We start from the raw sequence: 25,214 nt of genomic DNA on the forward strand, positions 1-25,214 counted from the left end.
GCCCGCCCCTCCCAAGCGGCGGGGTCCCTTTGGGTCCCACCCTCTAAAGCTTTTTTCCTTCCCTCCCCCTTCCCCCGTTCTTCGTTTCGCTTCTTGTAGCCTTCCCACCCTCCGCGCTTTCCTTTTCCCCACTTGCATTAAAACTCACCCCCGTGTTCCCAATGCTTCCTTTCAGCCTTACAACCCGCCGCTCAAAAGATCACCCCCAAATTGTGCAGAAGCACTCACCGTGCTTGCTTTGCTCCTTTCCCCACCCAACTAGGGGTATTTCAGGGCTCACCATCAAAGAGATGAGGGGCTTGCCCAGGGAGGTGGTGGAGTTACCGACCCTGGAGGTGTTCAAGGAATGTTTGGACATTGTGTTGAGGGACATGGTTTAGTGAGTGATTGGTGATAGGTGGATGGTTGGACTGGATGATCTTGTAGGTCTTTTCCAATCTTGGTGATTCTGTGATTCTGAGATCTGTGTCACACACATTAGTATCCCTCCTGTTTAATTTTAAAAGCCAAAAAGCAGCACCACAGAGCCAGGAGGAAGTTTCCCCATCTTTTAGGGGGACTTTAGTTCATCTGTGCATCCCTAGAAACGTAGCCTGCTTTTGCCCTGCTGTGCATCCAGCAGGCATGATTGCCTCCTTTAAGGGCTGGGTTACCAAAAAGCCAGAACAGAACTCAGAACACAAGAGCCTGATTGAGAGCAAAACCTTAAATGTCTAAAAGAAAAGAAAAAAAAAGTAGAAATGAATTCAAGTGTTCAGACAGCACCCCTGGTGCCTGCCAAACCCTGCTTTGCCTTCTGCACCTGCTGTGCACCCAGTGAGGACTGAGGCAGAACAGAAGCTGGCCTGGTTCCCCAATTACTAGCACTGAGTGCATCCCCAATTGTGGGCTTACCATGGATGCATAAATCCTTTGTCTCTAAGCCCCATTCACTCATTTGGCCTTACCAATGAAGCTGGAGGCTCACAGAGGTATTCATGCACTAGCTGATAGTCCAGATCGTTGGCTATAGGTGTAATCCTGCCTGGATCCTGATCCAAAGGATAATGACAGGATCCCAAATTTGTTCCCCTGCTATGACACAGCAATGCCTTGCTTTCTGCCCAAAACAAGCAGGGTTTGCTGCAGGGAAGAGAAAGTATGTCTGCAAACCGATAAGGCCTCAGCAGCAGCACAGCCAGAGCTGGGGTTAGGAAGGAAAGATACTCAAATCAGTGTCTGCATGCTGGGAAGCTGGCAGCCCCACTGCAATCACTACCACCAAACTGGCACTGGAGGCACTAATGGGCAGCTTAGGGTTTTTGGAGGGTGGTATCACAGCTGTTTGCTTTTCTGCCTAATCTTACAGAAAGTAGCAAATGAGGAACAAAACTTCTCATACACTCCAAATGCTAAACAATCTGGCTCAGAGCTAATGTGTTCCTATTGCTGGGGCATCCCCATGCCTGAACCACACACTGTCCAGGGCTCCAGCTCAAGGGTCACAGCTCCCATCTCCTACAGCTCTAGGTTCACCCACCTGCCCACCCTAAGAAAACCTCTCTGCAGCGTGGTAGTGGGGAAGGATTTCAAATTTTGTCCAAATATCCCTCTCTTCTATCATTTTATTTACTTCCCATCAGCTCAGCTGAGCATGCTTGAAAACTTTGACCTCGGTACATGAAAGAAAACCAAACCAACAAAACAAACACCAAGATATTACAGTGTCAAGGTAACAGAGTGTTTCTCAAGCAGGTGCATGCTATCTGTTGCAGCCTTTTCCACCATGCTACAAGTCTACAAAGTATCAGAAATGGATTTCAAAGTCTTCTAGCAGCGTTACCAGGTCTTTCTAAGCAGGCTGCTCTGTAAGTTGAACAGATTTGCACAAATTTGTGCTTGTCACATCCTCAAATGGAGTGCAGGTGCTGTGCACATGGCCGGGGAATTCCCTCGTTCATAGCATGGGTTAAATTTAGGTGCTCTGTGGGACACGCTGTTAACGCCAGTTTGCTTACCCAGGGGGCAAACCTATGAAGAAAACACCTATTGGGGATGTTAAAAAAGGAGAAAAAAAAACAAATTAAAAAAACCCAGCCCCTACAAGCAGCCATTTAAGTGTGCTTTCACTGTTAACATTTTTCAGCGGAGTAAAGTAGCAGAGAATAGTGGTGATCAGTGTGTTTCTTTCATCTGCTGGTCTATCTCCCTTCTCCTCCTTTTCTTTCTCTGTTTTTGATGCTGCTATAAAGGTCAGTGTCATGCTTGTGGTTTTGGCACAACCATCTATGTGTATGACTCATAGGGCCCCAGAGCAGATGCAGGGCTGTGCTGCATCTCTGCCCCGTCCCTTCCTGACCAGCTTCTGCAGGGGAACACCAGCAGCTCCACCCTTCACAGACCACAGCTGAGCTCTCAGAAAAGCCTCATCCACCACAGGGTCCCCATCTATTGTCTGTGTTGGGTAGATGAGCTCTGGGCTGAAGCATATTGAGTCATAGAACATCCCAAGTTGGAAGGGATCCTTAGGGATCCATCTCCTGGCTCCACACATGGCCACCCAAAAATCAGGCCATGGTGATGCTCCTCCTGCTCCCAGATAGTGGGACATCATTGGGGGGGGGAAGGGGGGGGAAGAGTGGAGCTGGCTCTGGTGGGGAAAGCAGGGCAGAGAGTTTCCTATCCATCTTTGCTTGCTACATCCCCATATTCCCTTGCTGGGTAAGGAGAGATCTGTAGCTTCACCTTGAGTTTCTGCTTCTGCTAACTTCTGCAGCGGTTCCCTCCACACTGACTGACACTTTAAATATTTACAGGAGGGTATCTATGGTGACAGGCAGGTTATGTAAAGAGGAGAAAGAGCGGTGGTGAAGGACAGCAGCTTCCGGAGCTGTCGTTGTTTTGGTGCAGGTGCTGCTTCCATAGGCACCACTTGTGAATAGGAGCGAGAAAGCAAACCCAAGCAGGATCCTATTTCAACACAGACATTTCCTCTTCTTCCCCAGCATAGCCAGGAGGGTGAGAGCCCAGCTCAGCAGCCTGGGGAACTGCTGCTGTGCCACCCATGGATAATTCATCAGTAGGTGAATAGAGGCTGCAACAGTGCTGATGTAACACAGCTAAAAAGAAAACCAGTGCATCTGCAAGCAAGCTGGTGTGCCTCAGGGTTAAACAACAGAGGTACTTTGCGATGCTAAGGAGAGCAAGAGGGGTAGTTTGCCTTAGGAAGGTATACAGGCAACCTAAGGGAAGTCAACAGTGAGAGTTAGCAATGAATCTGGGCTCTGCTGAACCCTCTCACCCAAGTTTGCCAGGTTACAAGGCTTCAGAAGGACTCAACAGCTTGAGCTCAGGATTTGAATTCAGACTGCACAGAAAAGAGGAAGTTATTTGGTGGCAGCCAGCACTGTCTGGGGGACAGGATATAACAAAGCAATTTGAAGCTGAGAGATTCCCACTGTCCCCACAGTCAACTTCCTTTTCAGGCTCAGCTTAACTGCTTAACCCGGGCTTGCACAAGGGCTCTGAATCCTTGGTCTTTTACTTCTACTGTGCAGAAGCCCCACATATCCTCAGCTGCTGTGTGAGGCCTTTTCCTCCTTGCTCGTAGTGCTGCTTGAGAAGTGAAAGCAAAAAGCTGCAGCTACTGCTTGATATAAGCAAGCTGTGGCCTTAGGAAGCATGGCCAGGCTGTCTACAGGCACACAGTGAGTTACATGGAAGGCTTTGACCCCTCTGTTCCCATTACTACCCCTCCTCCACGGTTGGGTAAGAGGAGGCAGATGAGGGCTGCAGCCTTTCCTGTAAAATGGGAAAAAAGAGCATGGTATATAGAACAAGTGTTCGTAGGAGGGATTATAACTTGTTTGGATATTTTATACAAAAAATAAATAAATAAATAAAAATCAAACCCCAGCTGTGGCTATAGAGCAGTGGAGGGAGAAGGAATTCCAGCCTACCTTGTCAGGAAGAAGCAGCCTGGCTGCTAAGGCACATGCAGCTGCACGGGGAACATCTCTTCCCAGCATCACAAGGCTCATTGCGGGCAGCTCACTGCAACAGCCCAGGACTGCACATTGAAGAAGAGAAAGAATGACAGCCTTCAGCAAGAGATTGGTTTTTATTGAGGACACCAGGAGTCCTGTGTGCTGCCAGCTGGCCTGAGGAGTGACAACAGCAGTAGACTTGACAATGACAGCCAGAACTCGCAGTGGAGACTGTCTCTGTGGAGGGTGATGTACTTAAGAACCCCTATATACATATCTCCAAATCTCTTCCCACCACCAGTAAGTGGATATGTTTGCAGGTGCAGCTGCATGGTCAGCATATTACCACTAAACTGCTCGAATGGGGCTGGTGACTGCCAGGAGAGAGCTGGGTGATGTTCCACAGCGCTTTAGACTCAATCTTGCCTCCAAAGCCTGCAATGAAGCTCTGCTTGTACCAGGGGAGAGGGACAAGGAGCCCTGGCTCTTCCTCCCTCAATGCCATTCTGTCCAATACAAAACATCTGCAACTGTGTTCAAATGCTAATCAGGTCTGGGGAGATACTGCAGGCTGCAATGCTGTTTTCATACATGCAGCAGACCACATGGAGGGCCCAGAACTGTCCTGAACATCAGCATGGGGCTTTCCTCTTTTATCTCAATAAGATGAGATCATCTCCGGAAGCTGAGACAATCTCAACTGCCACTTACTGTTCTCAACAGGTAAAAGCCACAATGAAGGAGGGAGGTGAAAGCTGCTTCAACAGGTATTTTCCATCACTGTAGCTCAGCAGATTTTCCAGCAGGAACTAAATCTATCGCTGTGATGGTTTTCAGCTCAGAAGTGGCTCTGCCTCCTTGCAATGAGGGCAAAGCACACCAGGAAGCCATCATTTCAGCTCGCCTGAGATGTTCAGCTGCTGAGGCTTTTCAAATTCCTCCTTATTGTTGATAAGGAGGAGAGAAGAGGAAGTGGACACTGTGTTTTACGTGGCTGGAGATCAGTCCATTTCTCCTTAATTTAAACACAAGCCCTACATATGTTCAATATCAAAGTCCTTTTGTATTTCACAGCAGCGTGGTAGGTTAGTGAAGCCAGAAAGAGACAGAATTGAGGCAGTATGTTGAAGGAGCCCATGCAAAATTCGTGCAGCATCTAAAAGGCTGATCTAATCCTCAGAATTTCAAAAAATCAAAAAAGAGAGATGCAGAGGGATGTGTCCTTATTCCACTGGGCTGTTTCAAAACTCATACGCTGCTTTCTGATTTTTTTTTTCTTCTTAATTTATACCAAGAATTCCAGCAACAGTTTGATAGAGAAAAAACACAGTAGTGGTGGCTGAGTGCTGACATACTCCAGGGTGGTCTAAAACATGAAACCCTGGAGGCAACAATGAGCACTGTCCCAGGTAGGAGAGCAAAGCTCCCTGTTTTTCAATACCACACCCAGCATACACATATTTGCCAATGGCAGATCTGTCCCATGCTGCAGTCCAAAGCTCTTGCCCTAGAGAAGTACCTCTTTTGGGGTCACCAAGGAACCTTCTCACGTGACAGTGCAGAAGTTTGGTTTAATGCTATGATTTTGGATGGGCGTTCTTCAGGTTGTGTCCTAGGGGGATGTGTGTATTCTCCTTGTGCTACACACCATCCTTCTCTCAAGGAGGCAACCTGCATCCCCAAGCCCAGATGCGTCTCAGTCCTCATCCATTCTTAGTGAAGATGCAGGACTGCAGTTCTGCAGAATTCCACCCGGATGGCACAGCACAGAAATGCACACAGGTGAACAATACAATGCCTTCCCAGAGGTTTGATGGAGGACTTCAGGCATTGACCTACACTGAGAGCTGGCTCTGCCTGGTAGGGAAGACAGGCTTCTATCTTCCTTGCAAGGTGTATTTGCCTTTCCGATCCAAGTTGTTGCTGAAGTGGATGGAGAACCAGTGGAAAGAAGTCAGAACCATACCATAAACCTAAAAGGAAATAGAAAAGATGGGCAAACAATTAAATGCTGAATGGAGAAGGATGCTCCAGCTGTGTGAATAAGTGATCTTAAGTGTTGCCTGCTGGTTCAATTGGCACTTCTGAATTTGTTACGTATGAAAGTGTCAGACTGTTCTTGAGGGAGCTCTTTTCCACCAAAAGGGTGAATATCAATTCCAACATGGGATAGAAGAAAAAAAAACAAAAAACAAACAACATGTGGTTAAAGCATCTGATTGGAATTAGCACAGCACGACTCAAGCTTGATCCTAAAAATATCCAAAAGCGAGAAGAAGCCAGGAAACTCAGACTTCAAACTCCTTCCTCAAAACGACCCTCCATGCAAACAAACTCATAATAGCCTTTTGTGTACATAGCAGAGAGAGAGAGAAAAAAAAAATCCTCATGCATTGTTTGGAATAGAACAAAAAACAACAAAAACAAGCCCTCAACACACACACAGCACAAGTGCAGAAGATGGCATGCTTCCTTTGCACCGCGCTGCATCTGATCACGTCTCAGGATTTGCACAAGCAGCTTATCAAAGTGAGGATGTTGCAGGAGGTGTAAGAAGGGCTGCAACAACATGCCCTGTGTTGGCCTCATTGTGCAAATCGGTGGGGACACGTCTGCCGCAGGGATGGGGACATCAGAGCCGTGGTCCCAGCTGGCTCACTTTGCTCTGCATCCTGCCGTCACAATGGCTACCCTCATGGTGGGATTTCCTTTACTGCACACTTCAAAGGCTTTCTTGCATTATCTAGCTATAACATCAAGTTGTGGGGGAAAACGTGGTATAATACAAGTGTACGAATAGAAAAATACAAAACGCTCCACTTCAGTGTGGATATAGCTAAAGCAAAATTTCTCCTACACCAAAGGATAATTAGAAAGCAACACCATATATTCATACGTGACTTTCCATTATGCATCAGCTATATGTCCTGAGGATTTTCTGAGCAAGAGCTCAGCAGTGCTAAGATCCAATAAAGCCTTAATGCTAAAGCTCTGTATGCATGTACGTAATTCCATGTAAGTAGAAATGTACCTATAACATTGCCTGATGGCTTTCCTAGCTCACTACTAGCAGTATGAAATACACACACACACACAAATGTGATCCTCTGGGTTTTCTTGAGAAGCCTTCTATTCTTCATTGTGTTAAGGTGGATCCAAATCCCTAAATACACGCTGGTCAGGAGAACTTTCCCCATCTTAAGAGCAGCATAGAAATACCACAGAAGATAAAACCTATTTATTTTCTAATTTCCGTGGTGGAGGCCATCACCATTGATTTTTTCCAGTGCTCATCTTCAAAACCCCCCAAGCCCCCAGGTACTTGGGGCTTATTTAGGATACAAGTCCCCTGTGGGGTCAGGAGCACGTAGGAACAGGCACAGCTACCGTGAAGCCGATGGTGATGCTCAGGAGTGTGGAGACAAAGCCCATGTGCTTCTTCAGGAAGCCATGCATCTCTTGTAGGCAGTCCTGGAAGGAGAGAGACACCTTTTGCAGTGTGGCAACAGCTCAGGTGGGTAAACAAACACCTGCACTATATTTTCCATTACTACATATGCCTACAATTTTCTTACTATGATGCGTTTTAGTCCGCAGAGGATGGCATGTACACTACACACAGCTAACGTGGTCATACACAGTGTTGTTTTTTCTTCCTCTGGAAAACGGAGAGGGTGATGTGAAAAGACAGGAAAGCAGAGCGTGTCACAATGCTTCGTGTTCCCCAAAGAAACTAACAGCTCAGCATTGAAGGTGCCACCAGCATTATTATATATTAGCATTAAGCACTCTGGCAACCCCACTGAAATCCATTGGTAGCCAAGAGTCATTTCAAGAATGCACAAAGCCTGCCCTTGACTTTGAAAAACAAGGTGAAAGGGCTTATGGCCCCACAGCATCAGCACATGAATGAATGAATTGCAGCAACCAAATACTGTGGTTCCCTCCAACCAAGTGCAAACCATTAGTGGGGCTGACCAAAGGCACAGTGCCCAGGGTTGCTTTACTCTTTCTTCCTGCTCTTTGAGCTGAGATCTACTTCACTTTGAGGCTGGATTTTCCAGGAGGCAGCTGGAAACCATTGGTTAACACATACTGGTGCAAAGGGTTGTGTTACTGCTTATCATAGAATCATCATATCATTAAGGTTGGAGAAGACCTCTAGGATCATCTAGTCCAACCGTTCACCTACCACTAGTATCGCCCAATAAACCATGTCACTCAGTGCCACATCTCCACAGTTCCTGAATACCTCCAGGCACAGTGACCCCCCACCTTCATGGGCAGCCTGTACAAATGCCTCACCACTCTTTCTGAGAAGAAATTTTTCCTAATATCCAACTTGAACCTCCCCTGACGCAATGTGAGGCCATTCCCTCTTGTACTGTCAAGACACAACAGCAATATTTCCACATAGCTGTAGCAACACCATTTGTTTTTCCTAGGGACAACTCATGTTCTGATGCTAGTTTTTTTTATTCCAGTGGGAAAAAGCATACAGGAGATTTACTCAGACTATGAAGTCTGTGTTACAACTTCAGTACACGCACAGTCTAATACTGGAGGGCTCTTCAGTACTTCATTGGCATATTGCAACCAAGTATAAAGTCTGCTTGATGAAGCTTCTGCTGGACAACATAATCCTGCTTTATGAGTTTCTCATTTAAATTTTTAATACCTGTTTAATGCCCTTGGGAAAAGGAATTACAGTCATCGTGTGCTCTTTCAACATTTGCTGTTAGCAGAACACGTTTTAAGCCTTAGAGACCAGAACCACGTGACAAATTCAATAGTGTTTTTCCATCAGACCCGTGCCTGTGTTATCACACAACCTCCACACATGCAGAAGACGAGGAGGCTGGAGAGAAGCAACTTACCCGTCCAGCAGCCCATGCTGTGCCAGGATGGCACATCTTGTGCTCGACAGCAGCTGTGTCTCCAAGAGGGGAGGGCTTCCCACAGCACAGAAACTGCAAGAGAGGGTGAGTAAATGGGGCTGTGAGGAGCAAAGCAGGCAGGCAAGCAGTAGTCACAGTGACAGGAGCTGAACACACAAAACTAGACAAGGATTGTTTCACCATCAATTATAGTGGCTAAACTAAGCAGATGCCTACCATGCTGTGCATTCCAGGTCATTGGGTTTGGGAGATAGCTAGCAACTTCCAGCATTGCAAGAGCTCACGTTATCACAGAATCATCTGAATTGAAAGGGACTCTTAGAGGTCATCTGGTCCGACTCCCCTGCAATGAACAGGGACACCTACAGCTAGATCAGGTACACAGAGCCCTCTACTCTTCACCAGCAACAGGCTCGAGGGTAGACAGAAGTAATCAAGTCCAAGTAGTTCTGTTGGATTATATAGAATTCTCACCCTCTCTATACTTGACTGAAGATGCTAGGAAGGTGTATATGGCTGCTCTCATTCTACATACAGATTTGGCAAAAGGCTGGTTCCAGAGGAAAACAGTACAACAGCACTGGAGAAGCAGAGCCTGTTGGAATCAATGGGCAGGAGCTCCAGAAAAAGGCTTCTGTGAAATCTGGAAGATAACTTACTACTTCATGGATGAGAGTCAGCTCGTGCCTCTTGGAGCTAGAGCCATTCCTCCTCACCTCCTCGTACACGAGGTCATACACGTCCAGCATACTGTCCTCCACCTGCAACAGAGGCAAACACCTGTACAAGTGCACCAAGATGAGCACAGCAGCTGCCCAATTGGCTTACGGCTGAAGCTTTTGGCCAGTTTTGGATGTACTGTCAAAGAAATACAGAAACATAAGTGCCTGTGACATATGTGCCTCCATGTCCTTCCATGTCCTGCCGGGGGGAGGTGACAACATCGTGTTCTGAAAAGAGGTTACAAGGACAAGTATTTGCCACCGTGCTAAAACATAAAGGTGAGAGCACCTCCGATGGACAGCAATGATGGAAGAGTTCCTCTGAATTAAGTCCAAAAAATAACGGAGTGACTCAGTGGTGAATCAGATCCTAAATATTTACTAAAAGTATGAGAACTTGCAGCTTGACAAATCCCAGCCAACTCCTGCTCAGCTTTCAATGGAAAAATATGACAATTGCTTTTAGTGCCAGGAAAAAAAAAAAAAAAGGAACAGATTTATTTCTTCCTTTCATTTCCCCTTGCTTCGCTGCCCATATTGATCTGAATGGGCTGAAGGCAACACTTGGCTCTCAGAGCAGAGAATTGATCCACAGGACAGAGGGAATGGGGTGGAACAAGGGATCCTGGAGCGAGGCCACCTCTCAGCACTCCAATGTGGATGTGCATACCATCCTCCCTCTAGGAAAAACTTAAACCCCAATAAAAAGCAAAACATTCAAACTTTCCTAACTTCAGGTACGCCATAAAGCAGCTTCCCAGCAGCAGCAATTAAGTAAATTAATTCAGTAAAAAAGCTTACCTCCACTGAAGAATTGGATTAAGAATAATGAAAAAAGGGATAATTTTTCATCCTACTCTTGTGGTGTTGTTACTTTCATATCCCTCATTACCCACAGTCCTTCCAGTACCTGAAGCAGCCTGCAGGAAACTGGGGAAGAACTGAACCTGAAAGGCAGAGTAGCGATGGGGCAAGGATAATGACTTTAAACTAAGAGAGAGGAGTCTTAGGTTAGATACAGAGAAGAAATCCTTTATTCTGGTGGTGAGGCACCGGCTGCCCAGAGAAACTGTGGATGCCCCATCCCTGGAAGCACTTAAGGCCTTGAGCAGCCTGATCTGGTGGAAGGATGATCATACAAGGTCCCTTCCAACCCAAACCATCCTACAATTCAAAATATTCTGCTGCAGATATCATATGCTCTACGCTGCATTGTAAGTACAGTGAGCAGTGCAGCTGCATGCAGTACTCCACAGAACACAATCAGAAAAACCCATTTCCAGAGAGACTTCTTATTTTAGACATCCTGCAATGACACCAAGCATTTTGACTGGGGCTGTTTGAAAGAAGGCAGGTGATGGAAAAGGTTGAAGGAATGAGATTCCCACAACAAACCTATGGCAGAAATGTTTTCCAACCATAGGAAACAGTGAGGGAAGAGCCACAGGCAAACACTGTTTCACAGCCTTCTCAACCACAGCCACGGTGATATCAACGAGGAGAAAATAATCTCCAGACACATCATGGCTACTGAAGACTTCAATTACACAGTGTTCCTGAGCTTACTTCTGAGCTGTGTTCTTCTTCAGGTACTGATTTTTTATTTTCCCAAGCAGCCTCCGAGAAGCAAAACCACAAAGGATTAAATGGAAATTATTTTATAGCAATGATTTCCTTTTAGAACATGTGTCTGGGCAAGCCCGAGAGTACAGTCTGCTGATCAGTCCTTCTCAGTGCTTCTATCCAGCAATTGCATCTAGCATTTGTTTCCTCTGAATACACGATTCAGATTGCAGTAAGGCACCAAACATCCAACTACAAAGCCTGCTTTCTTTCTTTTTTTTTCCTCTTTTCAAATAAAGAGCGAATTGACTGTAATTTCTCCACATCATCTTGATGAGTTTTGCAAGAATGATTTGATTTTGGAAGGGAAAGTAGCTGCCTTAAGACAACGTGGCAGTTGGTTTTCACAGATTACTGTAGAGAGCTTTCTAGTTTAAGTATTGCAGTGGTAAGTGTCAAGTCCTAAATCCCCACATTTATCATTGCTGTTTCCTTCCATCCAGGGGACCACGCCACAGAGCATAAGAGGTATAACAGGAGGACACAGCCAAAGGTTGGCAGTAACGTCATCATATCATAGATTGGCTTGAATTGGAAGGGACCTCAAGGATCATTAAGCTTCAACCCCCACATTTAATACCAGACCAGGGCCCCATCCAAGCTGGCCTTGAACACCTCCAGGGATGGGGCATCCACAATCTCTCTGGGCAGCCTGTTCCAGCAGCTCACCACTCTCATAGTAAAGAACTTCTCTCTGATATCCAACCTAAATCTTCCTTCCTTGACCATCTCACCAACTTGCCTGCCCAAGATGGTGTTGTGTTGTGCTCAGAGCTCAGCCATCGCACATGGCAGCCTCTACCCAGACCGAAATGGCACACAGCCTCATGCATGTCTAATGACGGGGAAAAAATAAAAATTGAAAGTGTCAGACAAGGTCACCAGATGGGTTCAAGACACAGCCTTATTTGTGACAGTGTTTATTTTGCTCAGGAGACACAAATTCATCCCTCAACTTTCCTGCGAGCAGGAACATGGCATAGCGAAAAGAGTACTTCACTGCTTCACTCCAAATTGCCATAAATTGCTATCACACACTCACTTTTCATTCCACCACCCCAAGATTTTTTTTCTTGCAGCAGGTGTTGGAGAAAAAAATAATTAATCAGGGTGCTTCCTCTCCCAATTAGGCAACCGGATGCTTTTTGATTGGTTATGCCGATACTGTTCATAAAGCGCTTTAAGAAAGCCACAGCTGTGCCTCATCCCTTAATAACTCAGCAGATAACACATAACCAGCAGAGACACCTAGAGAAAGAAAGGCTATCTGGACTTCCCCTACAGAGGTTCTACACTTCCACCCCACATTTTCACCACTCTGGTCACATGGGTTTACCTCTTCCTGATGAAGCACTGATGACTTACCACGATTCAAAGATGCTTAGAATGAATGCTGTGACCTGTTGCTGGAGGAAGTCAGTGGCTCAATTTCTGGATGGAGGTTGGTGACAAGTGCTATACCCCCAGGGGTCAATCCATACAGAACCTCCCCTCTGAGGACAGGCTGAGAGAGCTAAGGCTGTTCAGGCTGGAAAAGAGAAGGCTCTGGGGAGACCTGAAAGCAGGCTTTCATTATCTAAAGGGGGTACTGAAAAAAAGAAGGGGACACTCTTGGCAGGATCTGTTGCTACAGGACAATGGGAAATGATTTCAAACTGAAAGAGGAGAAGTTTAAATCAGATATAAGGAAGAAGTTTTTTACAGTAAGGGCAGCGAGGCACTGGCACAGGTTGTCCAGAGATATGGTGGAAGCCCCATCCCTGGAGACGTTCAAGGTCAGGCTGAACATGGCTCTGAGCACCTGATCTAGTGTAGGTGTCCCTGTTCATTTCAGGGGAGTTGGACCAGATGGCCTTTAATGGTCCCTTCCTACCCAAAGGATTCTATGATTCTAGGAGTACTTCTGGGCAAAGATATCCCTTGGAAGGAAAATACACTTCCAGTGCTTATCTGTTAGAAAACAAACAAACAAAGCAGTGAGAGCTGGAGTATCAGCTGGGCTTGAGAAAAATCTCCAGGTTAAGTGGTACAGAGGTCACACCTTAGAGTAATTCTTTTCCCAGAAAGAGCTTGGCAAAATATTCCAACTCTAAATTAGTCAAATAATTGCTGTGTCTGTCTGCATTCCTTAATTAAACATTCATTTAGGGGTGATAGAGATAGGTTTGCAGATGCAACAAATGGAAAATCACTGAGATTGATGCTGCTGACATCAAGCAATTTAATAGAACAGCATTTTTCACTTAGAGTAAAAGAACGAAGGAATTTTGAGACTGTTTATTACGCTCTATATCCTCTACACTCCCTAAAGAAGCAGAATTTATGATTTCAGGAAGGCATTTAGTCTGTCTAAACCACTCGTGTTCTTTCCTATCTGTTCACTGCTGCCGAGAGGGATGCACTTGGTGTCAGTAAGGCAGTGTTTTAAGATGTGAAACTGGAATAAAGTGGTTGTCATCCTCTACACCATTCCTTGTTCCAGTATGAAAACCCGGTCATTGCAAGTTGGAGCTTTATGCTTCCCTAACAGCACTTCAGCTCCCTTCCTCGCCCCCGCATCAGGCTTCCTCCAGCTGAGAGCTCACAGCTGCAGAAACACGGCCAGCATGCAAAGCAGAGCAGAGCAGCTCGGAGCCCCCGCCTCCAGATGGGTGAGATCAGGAGACGCTGCTCCCCTTGGATGCTGGAGGTCACTGGACACTGCTGATGGAGTAAGAGCAGGGAGACCCAAATGAATCTTATAGGCTAAGTGGTTTTCATCATATATATCTGACATATATACACACACATACATATGCAATACAAATATTTATTTAAATAACTCATGCACTTTCCCCCTCTTATCGGTTTTGGGACAGCAAGAGTCTTTTTTGTTCATCACTGATAGCACATGCAAATAAAGGGGGAAAGAAAAGCTGCTGTGAAACCGTAAAGCCCACAGCAGCAACACTTTGCTGAGCCATTTCTCTTCAATTCCAGCACCTTCTGCTGCTGTAAGTGGTTCGCACAAGGAGCTGATGAAAATGCTGACCTGCTTCACTGCTCCCCTCCCATCTTAGCGTTGCCTTCCCGAAACACAGATGCAGGCAGAGCTCCTCCAGGGGCAGAGCCCAGCTCAGAGCAGCAGCACTGGCAGCCAAAGTGCTCAGCAGCTGCCAGCTCTGGGGCGGGTGACTCACTGCTTTCCAGAGCAGGGGCACAGCTCTGCTTCTCTGGGGGGGAATGCTGCCTGGAGGCAGGGGAGCACCAAACCACACCAGTGCACGAGCTGAGCATCCTGCCTGCCAAGCAGGTCAGATATATGCATGTAAGTACGTACACAGATGCACACAGAATCATTTGAGTTGGAAGGGACATTTAAAGGACACCTGGCCCACCTCCCCTGCAATGAAGAGGGACACCTACAGCTCGATCAGACTGCTCACAGCCATGTCTGGCCTGACCTTGAATGTCTCCTTTCAGCTGCTGTTAAGCAAACCTCATTTTTCACCTCCACACCCCAAACCAACAGCAAAAGTTTGGCAGAAGTCTGGCTGGGTGGTTGCTACACCAAAGGTTTCTTTCTTCTTAATTCTCCATACCTGATGCTGCACCTCTCATCATAGATACCAGTCTCAGCGTGCCAAGGTCCTCCTGTTTCTTTATTATCTTTTTTTATAGCTAAGTATTTCAGTTCACAACATTTTGTAACAGAATGGCAGCACTGTGGTTCAGCAAAGGGCATTCACAGCTGCCACCGCTCAGATCCAACCATTTATGAATCTCTCAATTTTGTGGTCAAGCCATCTCTCACCTGCAGCGTGTGAAACTGGCATCATTCAAGACTGCTTCATCATAGAAAAACACCAAAACTGCTCTCAGATTGAAAAAAAAGAAAAAAAGAAAAGAAGGGAAAAGTTGCATCAGGAACAGATCTGATTCCAGGTGAGCACCATCACCTATAGAATCATTTGAGTTGGAAGAGACCCTTGAAGGCCATCTGGTCCAACTCCCCTGCAATGAACAAGGACACCTACACCAGATCAGATGCTCAGAGCCCCATTCAACCTGACCTTGAGTGTCTCCAGGGACAAAGCACACCACCTCTCTGGGCAACCTGCACTAAGATCACGTGAGCCTGGAAGCATCATCCCAAACTGGGGTGATGGGGACCATTGGCTGGTGCTGCTGGAGGCAGCAACTCCAGCTGCAGCTCTGCAGTGAGAACAGCAGAAAAGGGGCCACGGGTTCAGAGCTGGGGCAACAATAAATAATGAAGCATGAGTGCCTCAGCAGTACATCAGACAAAGGGGCGTACTGTCTCCTACGTGATGGGAACACAAACATGGGAGAGATGCATGATATTCAGGGAAGGGGGGGAGGGGTTTTCCCCCTCCCTTTTCATATTTTATTTTTTTTTTTCCATACTTCTGAGAAAGCAAAAAAGCTCAGTGTTTACTTTAGAGCAGTTGTGCCTGGTAGCGTGAATAACACCAGGAAAAAGGAAGACATCAGACTATTTCTGTCATTTTAAACAGCCAAATCCCCACTTTTTGCGAAGGCCCTTGAAAGACCTGCAGCTTTGTGGCTGCAATCCTGTCCCAGCTGCATCAAAAAGGAACCAGCCAGTGTGATCTGATTCCGGTTTCACAAAGTACTGAACCCACCTCCAGCTTGCATTTAAGTCCCATTAAAATCACTGTGATATAAGCTTGTATTTAAGCATTGCCTTAGGTGGGGCCATCACTCTGCACTGGACTCTGTAAAAGCTGGCCCCAGCATAAACCAAAGCAAAGCCAAGCAACCCCTACATCCAAAGGGCACGGGAAATCAGGTGTGCACACCAGAAGCGTGGGCAGATACTCAACAGATGCACACTGACAGCCTGAACAGGATGAAGGGGGCACGGAGCAGCAGCTCAAATCATCACCTGCTGTGAGGCTTTGGGTATGTCAGCAGTTCCTCTTTTTATTTTTCCTGGCATTCCATGGCAAAGGGAACTGTTCCTCTAGTCCAACCCAGGAGAAGCTTGGCACCACCACTGCACCATTGCTTGGCTTCAAGCATCTCCCAGCATCAGGAGGTAAATCATAATTTACTTGCTTTTAAGCTAACGTTTACTTTCTATCAAATCTATGTAATTAAGAGGCACCTTCTGATGCAGAACTGCCTTCAGCAGTTCTGTTTCTGCTGATTCACCCTCCCATCCCCGTGGGCTCACAAGGCTGCTGAGGGCATTCCCTACTCTGCTGCAGAGAAAAACCAAAATGTGACACAGCAGATCCCTAGGCCTTTCCCTCAGCAAAGCCCAGAGACAAGCCCCCCAAATCTGTTTTGTGTTTGTTATCAGGAATACCCAAAGCCCTTCTCAGCTATAATAGAGCATCCAGAAAGCTCAGGAATCATAGAATGGTTTGAATTGGAAGGGACCCTTAAAGGCCATCTGGTCCAACTCCCCTGCAATGAACATGAACACCTACAATAGATCAGGTGCTCAGAGCCCCATCCAACCTGACCTTGAATGCCTCCAGAGACAGGGCTTCTACCATCTCTCTGGGCAGTCTGTGCCAGTACCTGACCATCCTCATTTTTTCCTTATATCCAATCTAAACCTCCCCTGTTCTTGTTTGAAACCATTTCCAGCTTTTCCCTCCAGCCTCTGCAGGCAGGTTTCTCCAGCAGCAATTAATGTGTGAGGAGAGAAGGAGAGCTGGCAGGTCTGCAGGAGGAGGAGCCGCCCAGCGAGCTGTGCCAGCTATGGCATAAACCTACAGCCTTCCTCAGATCCCAGCTGCACCAGGCTGTGCTGGGCAGTGGTTTACGGGAAAGGAGTTGCCTTCAAAATAACTTCTTTCTTGGAAAAGAAGACTTAGCTCCTTGGCTTCAAGAACCAGGACTTCCTAATGTAACTGGAAACCATCAGAAAACCCCATCCTGTCGGTGGTTGTCACAGCTGTTCAAAGTGGGGTCATCTTTGCTACCTTTCTTCATGTGTCATTCTCTCATCAGCTGTCACTGGTGTCACTCCTCTAACAGATTAGTGACACTCTCCCACCAGGAGACAGCAAAAGCAGCTTGTCAGCGGGCTAATTACTGCTGATCACCACTGATTTCATAGAACTCAAGTTGCATCGCCAGAGAGACAGGTGGAGGATCTGAGATGTTACTCTTAGTTACCCTTCCCCCATTTTATCCACCATTTCCTCTGCAGAACCCGCCAGACAAGCATACACTGACATAACATAAACTTTTCTCAACATAAACTTCTCTGAATTTATGCAGACAGATGGACGCAAAGAAGATGGTGCAAAAGAGGGCATAAAACACAAAACCCAGTTACTGGTCATGTGGACAGACCCATAGAGCAAGGGATAAATCACAATACTGACTGGAGGATTCAGACTTCCAGGGTAAAGCACAATACATCTCAGATTCTTGTTTTTCACATGTCTGGTAGAAGTTGTTCTACAAAGACTGGTGACATCGATTCTGTCTGGGATGCAGGTAACTTGAAAGCAAGAAAGACATGACAGATCTCTGAAAGAACAGGAGCTACAGGAAGTCAGAAGAACAGCAGAGATTGAAAAATGAGAAACATTCATGTTTTGTTTACAGTGTCCGAGTCTGAGAAAATGGAATATTTACAGATAAGTTGTCTTTTTCTCCTGTCCTGCATAGCTTCTCTGTAAAAGCAACGTAAACAACTGGTCTCTAAAGGAGCCAAAGGCAAGCAGGGCACCTTGCTTTCTACTGCCAAAATCATTCTTCAACTGAACATGGGACTTTTCCATTCCAGATGATTTTCAGTAAGAAGGGTTTGCTCTATAAAGGGAATTCAGGATGTTTTTTAATCAAGAGGATTAACAGAAAGTAAGAATCTGCTGTGGTTTTGTGGGCAAGGAAACCAGGTTTGGGACACACTCATATCTGCATTCCTTCCTCACTGGAGAGACAAGTTTTTTCAAGCAAAACCAGATTTCTAAGCGTTTTGTAAGTGATACTCCTAATTAAATCTTTCCTCATTTCAGCCCCTGTCTTAATTTTCATCTTTGCAAAAAGAGAAACCCAGGAGGATCTCCAACAGCATTTCAATTTTTCTGTTGTCAGAAACACTGCTGGCTTTCCTTATCTGGAAAGTAGACACTGAACAAAAAGCTCTCATCTTGCCTAGGAAAAACTCTTTCTGTTTTGTTTCAGACAATACCAAAAACCAAGTACTGAAGGTAACCATAACATGTGGAAGCATTTATGGACAAAGCACTTGGAAAAAAAAAAATAATAACAACAACAACTAGATAAGGATTTGAAGCAGAAATACTACTGGACCATCCGTATCCACCCCATGTTTGCAAAGTGGATGGACAAACAGATAGAGGGGAAAAAAAATATATATATGTGCCAAGAGAATCATTGGCAAAGGGCAAGAAACAAGCAGTCAGCCCTAAGCCACAGAGCGTTAGCATGGGGAAAGCTAGGTTGTAAACACAGCTCCTGGGTGGTTGCCCTGGAAGTCAGCAGAACTAGAGGTGGCCCCGACCCACTGCAGCCTTTGAACAGAGGCTCCCAGCTGATATTACCCAGAACTGGAGTTGATGCTGTGCAGCATTTCAGAAAAACGTAACTTCTCAAGAGTCAAGCAGCTCATTTTTCAAAAGCAACCTCCCAAAGCCATTTAAAGCAAGTCTCATATCTTGTCCTACCTGGACATTTGCCCTGTTCAAAGGTTTGTACAGCAAGCATTCCATGTTCCTCTCTCCCTCTAGATGCCCTGCAGGGAAAGGCAGCCCTGCTCTCACAAAGGATAGACCTTGATAGGGTGGCTTAATTACCACCAGCTGCCCCTTCTAGGGTAGAAATCACTGCAAAACCTGTGAAGGAAGTCTCCTGGCATCTCCTGCAAAGACTGCTTACCTCTGTGCTGTGCATGTATCTCCAGCAGAGAGCTGGTATCATCCCACAGAAGGCCAGAGCAAAGCAGAAAAATGCCTGAGGAGAAAGAGCAAACCACCACCAGTTACAACAGGGGGAAAAACATCCCTTTGAAAACACCTAGGAACATATTTAGTGTGCTTACATGAGCAAGTCTGGTTAAAGCTAGAGCAGAGCATCACTTTCCCCTGGTGTGCCCTGTACTGCTGTTAGTTGTCAGGGGTGGGATGTGTGTTGTGATTCTCCATCAGGAACCAGTGATTACAATGAGGCTATTTAAAGGGATTGACCAAAAAAGCACTCAGCTTCCTATGGAATGGTTAACCTAAATCTTCCCAAGGAATTTCATTCGCTCAGCTAAGGGTTTCATGGTGGGGAAAAACTGCCTGGATAGTCCATATATGCATACAACAGGCAGATGGAGAGCAGCCAGTGTTGGGGAAGGAGCAGGGCTTCTGCTGATCCATGTCTCAGCAGTGGCCACGCTGCGTTGTTCAGACAAAAGGATGACAGAAACACCACCAAGGCCACCAAGTGACCCTGGAGAGCCCAAACAATGCAGCAGTGACACAGGAGGCGGCCGGGCTCTGTCCTCCTCCCCAGGCATGGGGCTGGAAGTCAGGCACGCTGTCGTGTTATTTGAACAAATCTAATCTCAAACAAAACCCAGACCTGATGTAAACATCGAGAGTTTGTTGTGACAGCTGGGCCAAGGGCTCTGATCACACACACACATACAAAAGTGGCTGTAAAATATTCGAAGACCAATTGGAGGTGTTCAAGAAGCATGGAGATGTGGCACTGAGGGATGTGGTCAGTGGGCATGGCGGGGATGGGTTGGTGGCTGGACTTCTTAGAGGTCTTCTCCAGCCTTAATGATTCTAAGACTCTCTGAGCACTCCCCATAAATTATTCCCTTTGCAAGTTTTTCCATGTTTCCTCTTCCAGAATGGAGTTATGTAGCAGGGCAGAGTCACCCATCTGATCATAGCTTATTCTATTTTTTTCTCTCTACGAGTATTCCAATAGTATGACTTGGCTGAAACCTCCTAAAAATTAAATCACAGAATCACAGAATGGCCACGGTTGGGAGGGGCCTCAAGGATCACGAATCTCCAACCCCCCTGCCACACGAAGGGACACCAACCTCCCTATTTAATACTAGACCAGGCTGCCCAGGGCCCCATCCAGTCTGGCCTTGAACAAATAATTCACAAAAGTTTATCAAATTCAAGCTTAAGGGAATAAAGGAGAGTAACTTTTGCTTTAGAGGTGTGGTTTTCCAGAGAAAAAAAAAAAAAAAGAAAGGAAAAAAAAAGAAAGAAAGAAAGAAAGAAGCCCCAAAACCTCCACATACTGCAAGAAAGGAAAATGTGTTACATCAAATCCTGGAAATGAAAGCAAAAATGCCAGCAAGATGAATAATCAGATTGCTCCTCACTGGAACCAGCCCTTGCATTTTGCTGCCTCTTCTCACGAACCCCTGAACAAACTGCATAGGAAAGTCAATACTTCTACCTGATTTTAGATGAAAATCAGGCTTGAAAAAAACAGAAAATTAAGGTTGAAAAGCCTCACTGACAGCAATGGGAAAGATCTCCCATGTGAACCTGGTCAGCATCGCCACTGTGTTTCTCCCCCTGGGTCTCTCATCCTTCCAGCACTTGCACCATCACTGTCTGTGGCTCAGCTCCATCCCAGCCCTTCAGTGTGTGCTCTCCCTTCTGCCTGCGGCTCTGGGAGCAGATAGAGGCCCCTCGGGAGCCCACAGCCGGTGCAAAGCAATTACATGGCTCCCAGAGCATCTCATAAATGAATTATGGGCTGTACTCTCCTCTTGCCAGCCAAAAGGCTTTTGGAAGCACAACTTTGTAATTACATTAGAAGGCATTTGGAGGAAGAAAAATAAGGCAAAACAGAAAAAAAAGAAAAGAGAAAAAAGAAAAAAAAAAAAGAAATGAAAAGGCAATACACAGCTTGCATGCAAAATGCAGAGGGGTTCCTGGAGGAGGAGGAGGACAGAGCCTCCCCATCCCATCATCACCCTCAGCCATCAGTTCCTCTTCTGTCCATGACCACCACTCCCAGCCTTTCTGTGTGGCAAACACGAGCTGCAGTCTGTCTGAAGGAGGAACCCACCCTCAGCTCTGCCTGCTCCTGGGAGCACTGGCACACGGATGCCTTGCAGCACCGTGAGGAGATGGATTCACTGCTAAAGCAAGATGCAGAGCGTGCTGCTGGTTGTCAAGGACCCTTGCAGCACTTGCCTGCAATCACACACCTGGGGACAGTAAAGCAAACAGCCTGTGCTGCATGCTGGCACATTTTGCCTGCTCTCTCCCTGCCTGGACAGTAGTCATTGCAAGGATAAGCAGACAAGCACCTTCTGTATGAGCAGCTCTAGCAAAATTGCCCTTTTCCTTCCTCTTCCTCCCCTACAATAGTGACATGGCCTTCGGGGGCCCTGAGAACTGCAGGATGTTTACATTCAGCACTGCACCACGTATCACCAGACAAAACTGCAGCTGGAGGAGAGTCAATAAAGCTGTCACTGCTCTTCTCGTTTAAGAGGAGCTTGGGGGATAATAGTCCAGGATTTTGGAACACGATATTTTATCCTTCAGATCTCATTACTCAACAGCAACCAGCACTGCTGGATGCACACAGTGATAGGATGAGGGGGTGTGGTTTTAGGCTAAAAGAGAGATTTAAGTGAGATGTCAGGACAAAATTCTTTACTCAGAAGGCAGTGAGGCCCTGGCGCAGCCGCCCAGAGAAACTGTGGATACCCCATCCCTGGAGGGGCTCAAGGACAGATCGGATGGAGCCCTGGGCAGCCTGAGCTGATGGGGGGCAGCCCTGCCCAGGGCAGGGAGCTGGAGCCTAGTGGGCTTTAACGTCCCTTCCGACCCGAGCCGTTCTGTATGATTCCGCCGCCCGGCAGCGTGCGGTTCCCTGCGCCGAGCCCCGAGCTCCCCCCAGCGGCCGAGCGCGGCGGCACCGGGCCGGGCTGCACGGGGAGGAGGGGGTAAAGGGGTGGTGGGACGTGGGCGGACGTGGTACGCACCGTTGCCGTGAGGCATCGCGACTCTCGCACCGCGGCGACGGCGCTCAGCAGGGCGGCGAAGATCAGGGTCATGCTGAGGAAGACGCCGACGTAGAAAGCTGGAAGGAAGACAGAAAGAAGTGAGTTTAGGGGAGGTGGTACAAAAAGAGTTGAGGGACTGGAATGGTTTGTGAGTGATCCATCATCCCCCACCTGCTCTGCAGGTTGGGGGCTGCAGAACAGCCGGGCTCCCCGAGCTGGCCCATATCTCACTGCCTCATCCCCAGGCAGGATGCTGCCTGCAGCAGATGCCCTATTGGGGCTCTCTGCACAGCTATCTCCTGCAGCACTCACCACTGGCTTCCTCCCAGCAGCACAGGGCATGGCTGGGCCGACCTGTGCAGCCCATGGTATAACCTGGGTTGGGAACAATGAGGAAATGCTACATGCGTCCGAACCCAATAGAAAACAGTAGGTCACAGGTGATGGTGTCCAACCCGATGGGGCTGAGTAGCCATGGGGTTGAAGTGACCAATGGGGTTGATGGTTTTAGCCTCAGAGCCCTGCCCAGCCATTGTGTTCTCCAAAGGTGTGCCATACCTGCGTGGTGGATGTCCCGGTAGGAGCTGCTCTCGAGGGCAACATTGCTGATGACGGAGAAGTGAAGCCCATAGCGGGTGACTGTGCTCAGTGTAGCAATGGACAGTCCCAGCAGCTGGAACGGAAGGTTGGCATCAAGGGAGTTGCAAGGCATCAAGATCCCACTGAGTGGCACACAGCTTCAGCGTCCAACAGCACGCATGTGCCCCCAGATGCAATTAAAAGGACAAATTCTGGACACACACTAAAGTGATCGTTTCTGAAACGAAGTACTTCTGAACTGCAGCAATATCTGCTTACAAATAATCAAATTCATGGCACCTTCAGATCCTTCATGCTGTGCATTACTGCCTATCTCAACCCACACCCAGCAAAATGTGATATGAAATCCCAGTTAGCTCAGATTGCTGAGGAACACCAGCCTCAATGAGCCCCCAAGGCAGCAACACTGCACTCCTGGCTGTGTTGCAGCTGCTGCTCTCACCATGTTGAGTAGCAGTCCTCCTGCGCCTCCCCAGGTTACCTGCAGGCATTAGCTTTTTAATTACACTCTTCCTAAGTCACCAACTCTTTTTGAAATGAACACAGAAGATTTATTTATTTATTTTTAAGATTGGAAGTTTCCATGAGCTGCGTGGGCAACAAGCCTGCCAAGCTCAGAAGTGCCCAGGAGAAGCATTCCCAACATCTACATTTTCCCATCATCAGTGTGGTTTCCCCTGAACTCCCTGTGAGACATTAGGAAGCTCCCATTAGATTTGCCTCAGAAGCTGCTAGAAAGGCTCACCAGGACTGCTCTTGCTTTGCAGACAGTTCCCAACCCCACTGGCCACCCCAACCTCATGGTCACCCCAACCCCATTGGCCACTCAATCCCTTGGCCACTCATCCCCAGCCTCACGGCCACTCAACCCTATCAGAGTAGACACCATCAGCTCCCATCAGAGCCCTGAATTTCCACACACTCACCCATCCCACTACTGGTGCCTACCTTCCAAGAAGCAAACAGAATGACACCAGGACTCTTGTTTATACCCCCAAACACAGAAGCAAACATCTTTCATTGCTGAAAACCACCCGTTCTGCTTTCCTTTCTCCTTCAGGCTGAGAAGCAGCGGTGGCAGAGCAGTAGCCCCAGCAAAGCAGAAGTCTATCAGCTCGGGGAACGGTGCTGGTGGCCGGCGATAACCACGCAGCACTGTGATAACTCCAGCAGCTCACTCTGCTCGCCCTTCCACGCCCCATAAAACAGAACGTGGGAAAGCTGCCCTTCTCTGAACACTTAAAGCAGCCATGCTCCTCTTCACCCCAATTTTTCAGAGACCCTCTCTCCCCCCCAAAGCCACACGCTTACCATGACACAGAGGCTGGCAGCCATCAGCTGGCACTTGGTGCTCCTCAGCCCCATGGCTCTGTCCCTGTGGGGCTGCCCGTTGGTCACCCCAGCTCCTGATAAGGCACCGGAGGAGGCACAGCCGCAGTGGGGCCTCTCGGAAAGTGCAGTTCCTCCTCCTCCTACCCCAAGCAACAGGCTCCCCACAGTGTTTCGGAAACTATTCAAGCAAGAGCCAGTGTCAAAATACCCAGTTTTCTCCCCCCCACACGCACATGCATTGTCCCTCCCTCTTTTCTCCTCACCCTGATCCCCCCCCACCCCGAATCCACAGCTGTGGGAGGGAGCTATGAGAGTGGCTGTGAGCCAGTGCTTAGCTCTGAGTGGGACCTATTGAGCCGGTGGGAGGTGAAGTGGGCTTGGGATGCTGTTTCTCCCAGTCCTTGGTGCTTGGGGTGCTCGTGGGGTCGGGTTGGCCATGGGGTTGAGTGGTCGTGGCGGGTCAGAGTGGCCAATGGGGTTGGGGGGCTACATGCAGGTGAGTGGCCAAGGTATTGGGGTGGCCAATGGGGTTGAGGTGGCCCATGCAGTTGAGTGGCCATGGGGTTGAGGTGGCTGAGGGAACTGATTGCCCAAAGGGGTTGGAGTGACCAATGGGGTTGTTGAGGTGGCCCATGAGGTTGAGTGGCCATGGGGTTGAGGTGGCTGAGGGAGCGGAGGGACCAATGGGGTTGAGTTGGCCATGGGAGTTGAGTGGCCATAGGGTTGGAGTGGCACAAAAATGCAGACCTGGGGAGGACAGTGCCAGGTCCAGGGATGCCTTCTGCATGGGTTTGTGCTTCAGAGTCTGCAGGGTGCATCTTTCCTGATGTTAAAATGGTAAAAAAGTCTAAGAGCAACCTGGTCACCAAGGGTGACTTGGTGCCTGATATCTTAACAATCTGCAGCTTCAGAGTCAGGGTGAAGCAGAGCAGCGGGAAATAGTTGCAGCCCTCCCATATGTCAAAGAATGGGGGAAGACAGAAAACTTATCCCACATCAGCAGCTGCAGTAAAACAACAAATAAAGAACGAAGAGATGGGTGGGAAAAGGAAGGAAGATGCATGTTGCAGAGCAAAGA

At 47.5% G+C, this 25,214-nt stretch overlaps 1 protein-coding gene across 3 annotated transcripts; it reads right to left on the reverse strand.

Annotated features, from left to right (window-relative positions):
* Positions 1–70: 70 nt before the first annotated feature.
* On the reverse strand, positions 71–24,979 carry TSPAN32 (tetraspanin 32). Of its 3 annotated transcripts, none has more exons than XR_016466737.1 (10): positions 24,884–24,954; positions 24,116–24,314; positions 22,763–22,877; positions 22,184–22,281; positions 19,099–19,173; positions 9,523–9,624; positions 8,843–8,935; positions 7,353–7,436; positions 3,939–5,938; positions 71–2,025 (listed from the first exon to the last, which is right to left on the reverse strand). XR_016466737.1 is itself a non-coding variant. In XM_031613974.2 (9 exons), exons 1-9 carry the CDS (start codon positions 24,952–24,954, stop codon positions 5,843–5,845), a joined length of 933 nt encoding a protein of 310 aa, XP_031469834.2. In that variant the 5' UTR covers positions 24,955–24,979; the 3' UTR covers positions 3,286–5,842. The 3 variants fall into 3 exon arrangements, 1 of the variants encoding a protein (XP_031469834.2); XR_016466738.1 differs by lacking the exon at positions 71–2,025 and having other exon boundaries at positions 3,286–4,048; positions 4,677–5,938; XM_031613974.2 differs by lacking the exon at positions 71–2,025 and having other exon boundaries at positions 3,286–5,938; positions 24,884–24,979.
* Between the last annotated feature and the right edge of the window lie 235 nt (positions 24,980–25,214).

This window comes from Phasianus colchicus, chromosome 5 (assembly GCF_987193195.1).
Source record: "Phasianus colchicus chromosome 5, bPhaCol1.hap1.1, whole genome shotgun sequence".
Classification (NCBI taxonomy): Eukaryota; Metazoa; Chordata; class Aves; order Galliformes; family Phasianidae; genus Phasianus; species Phasianus colchicus.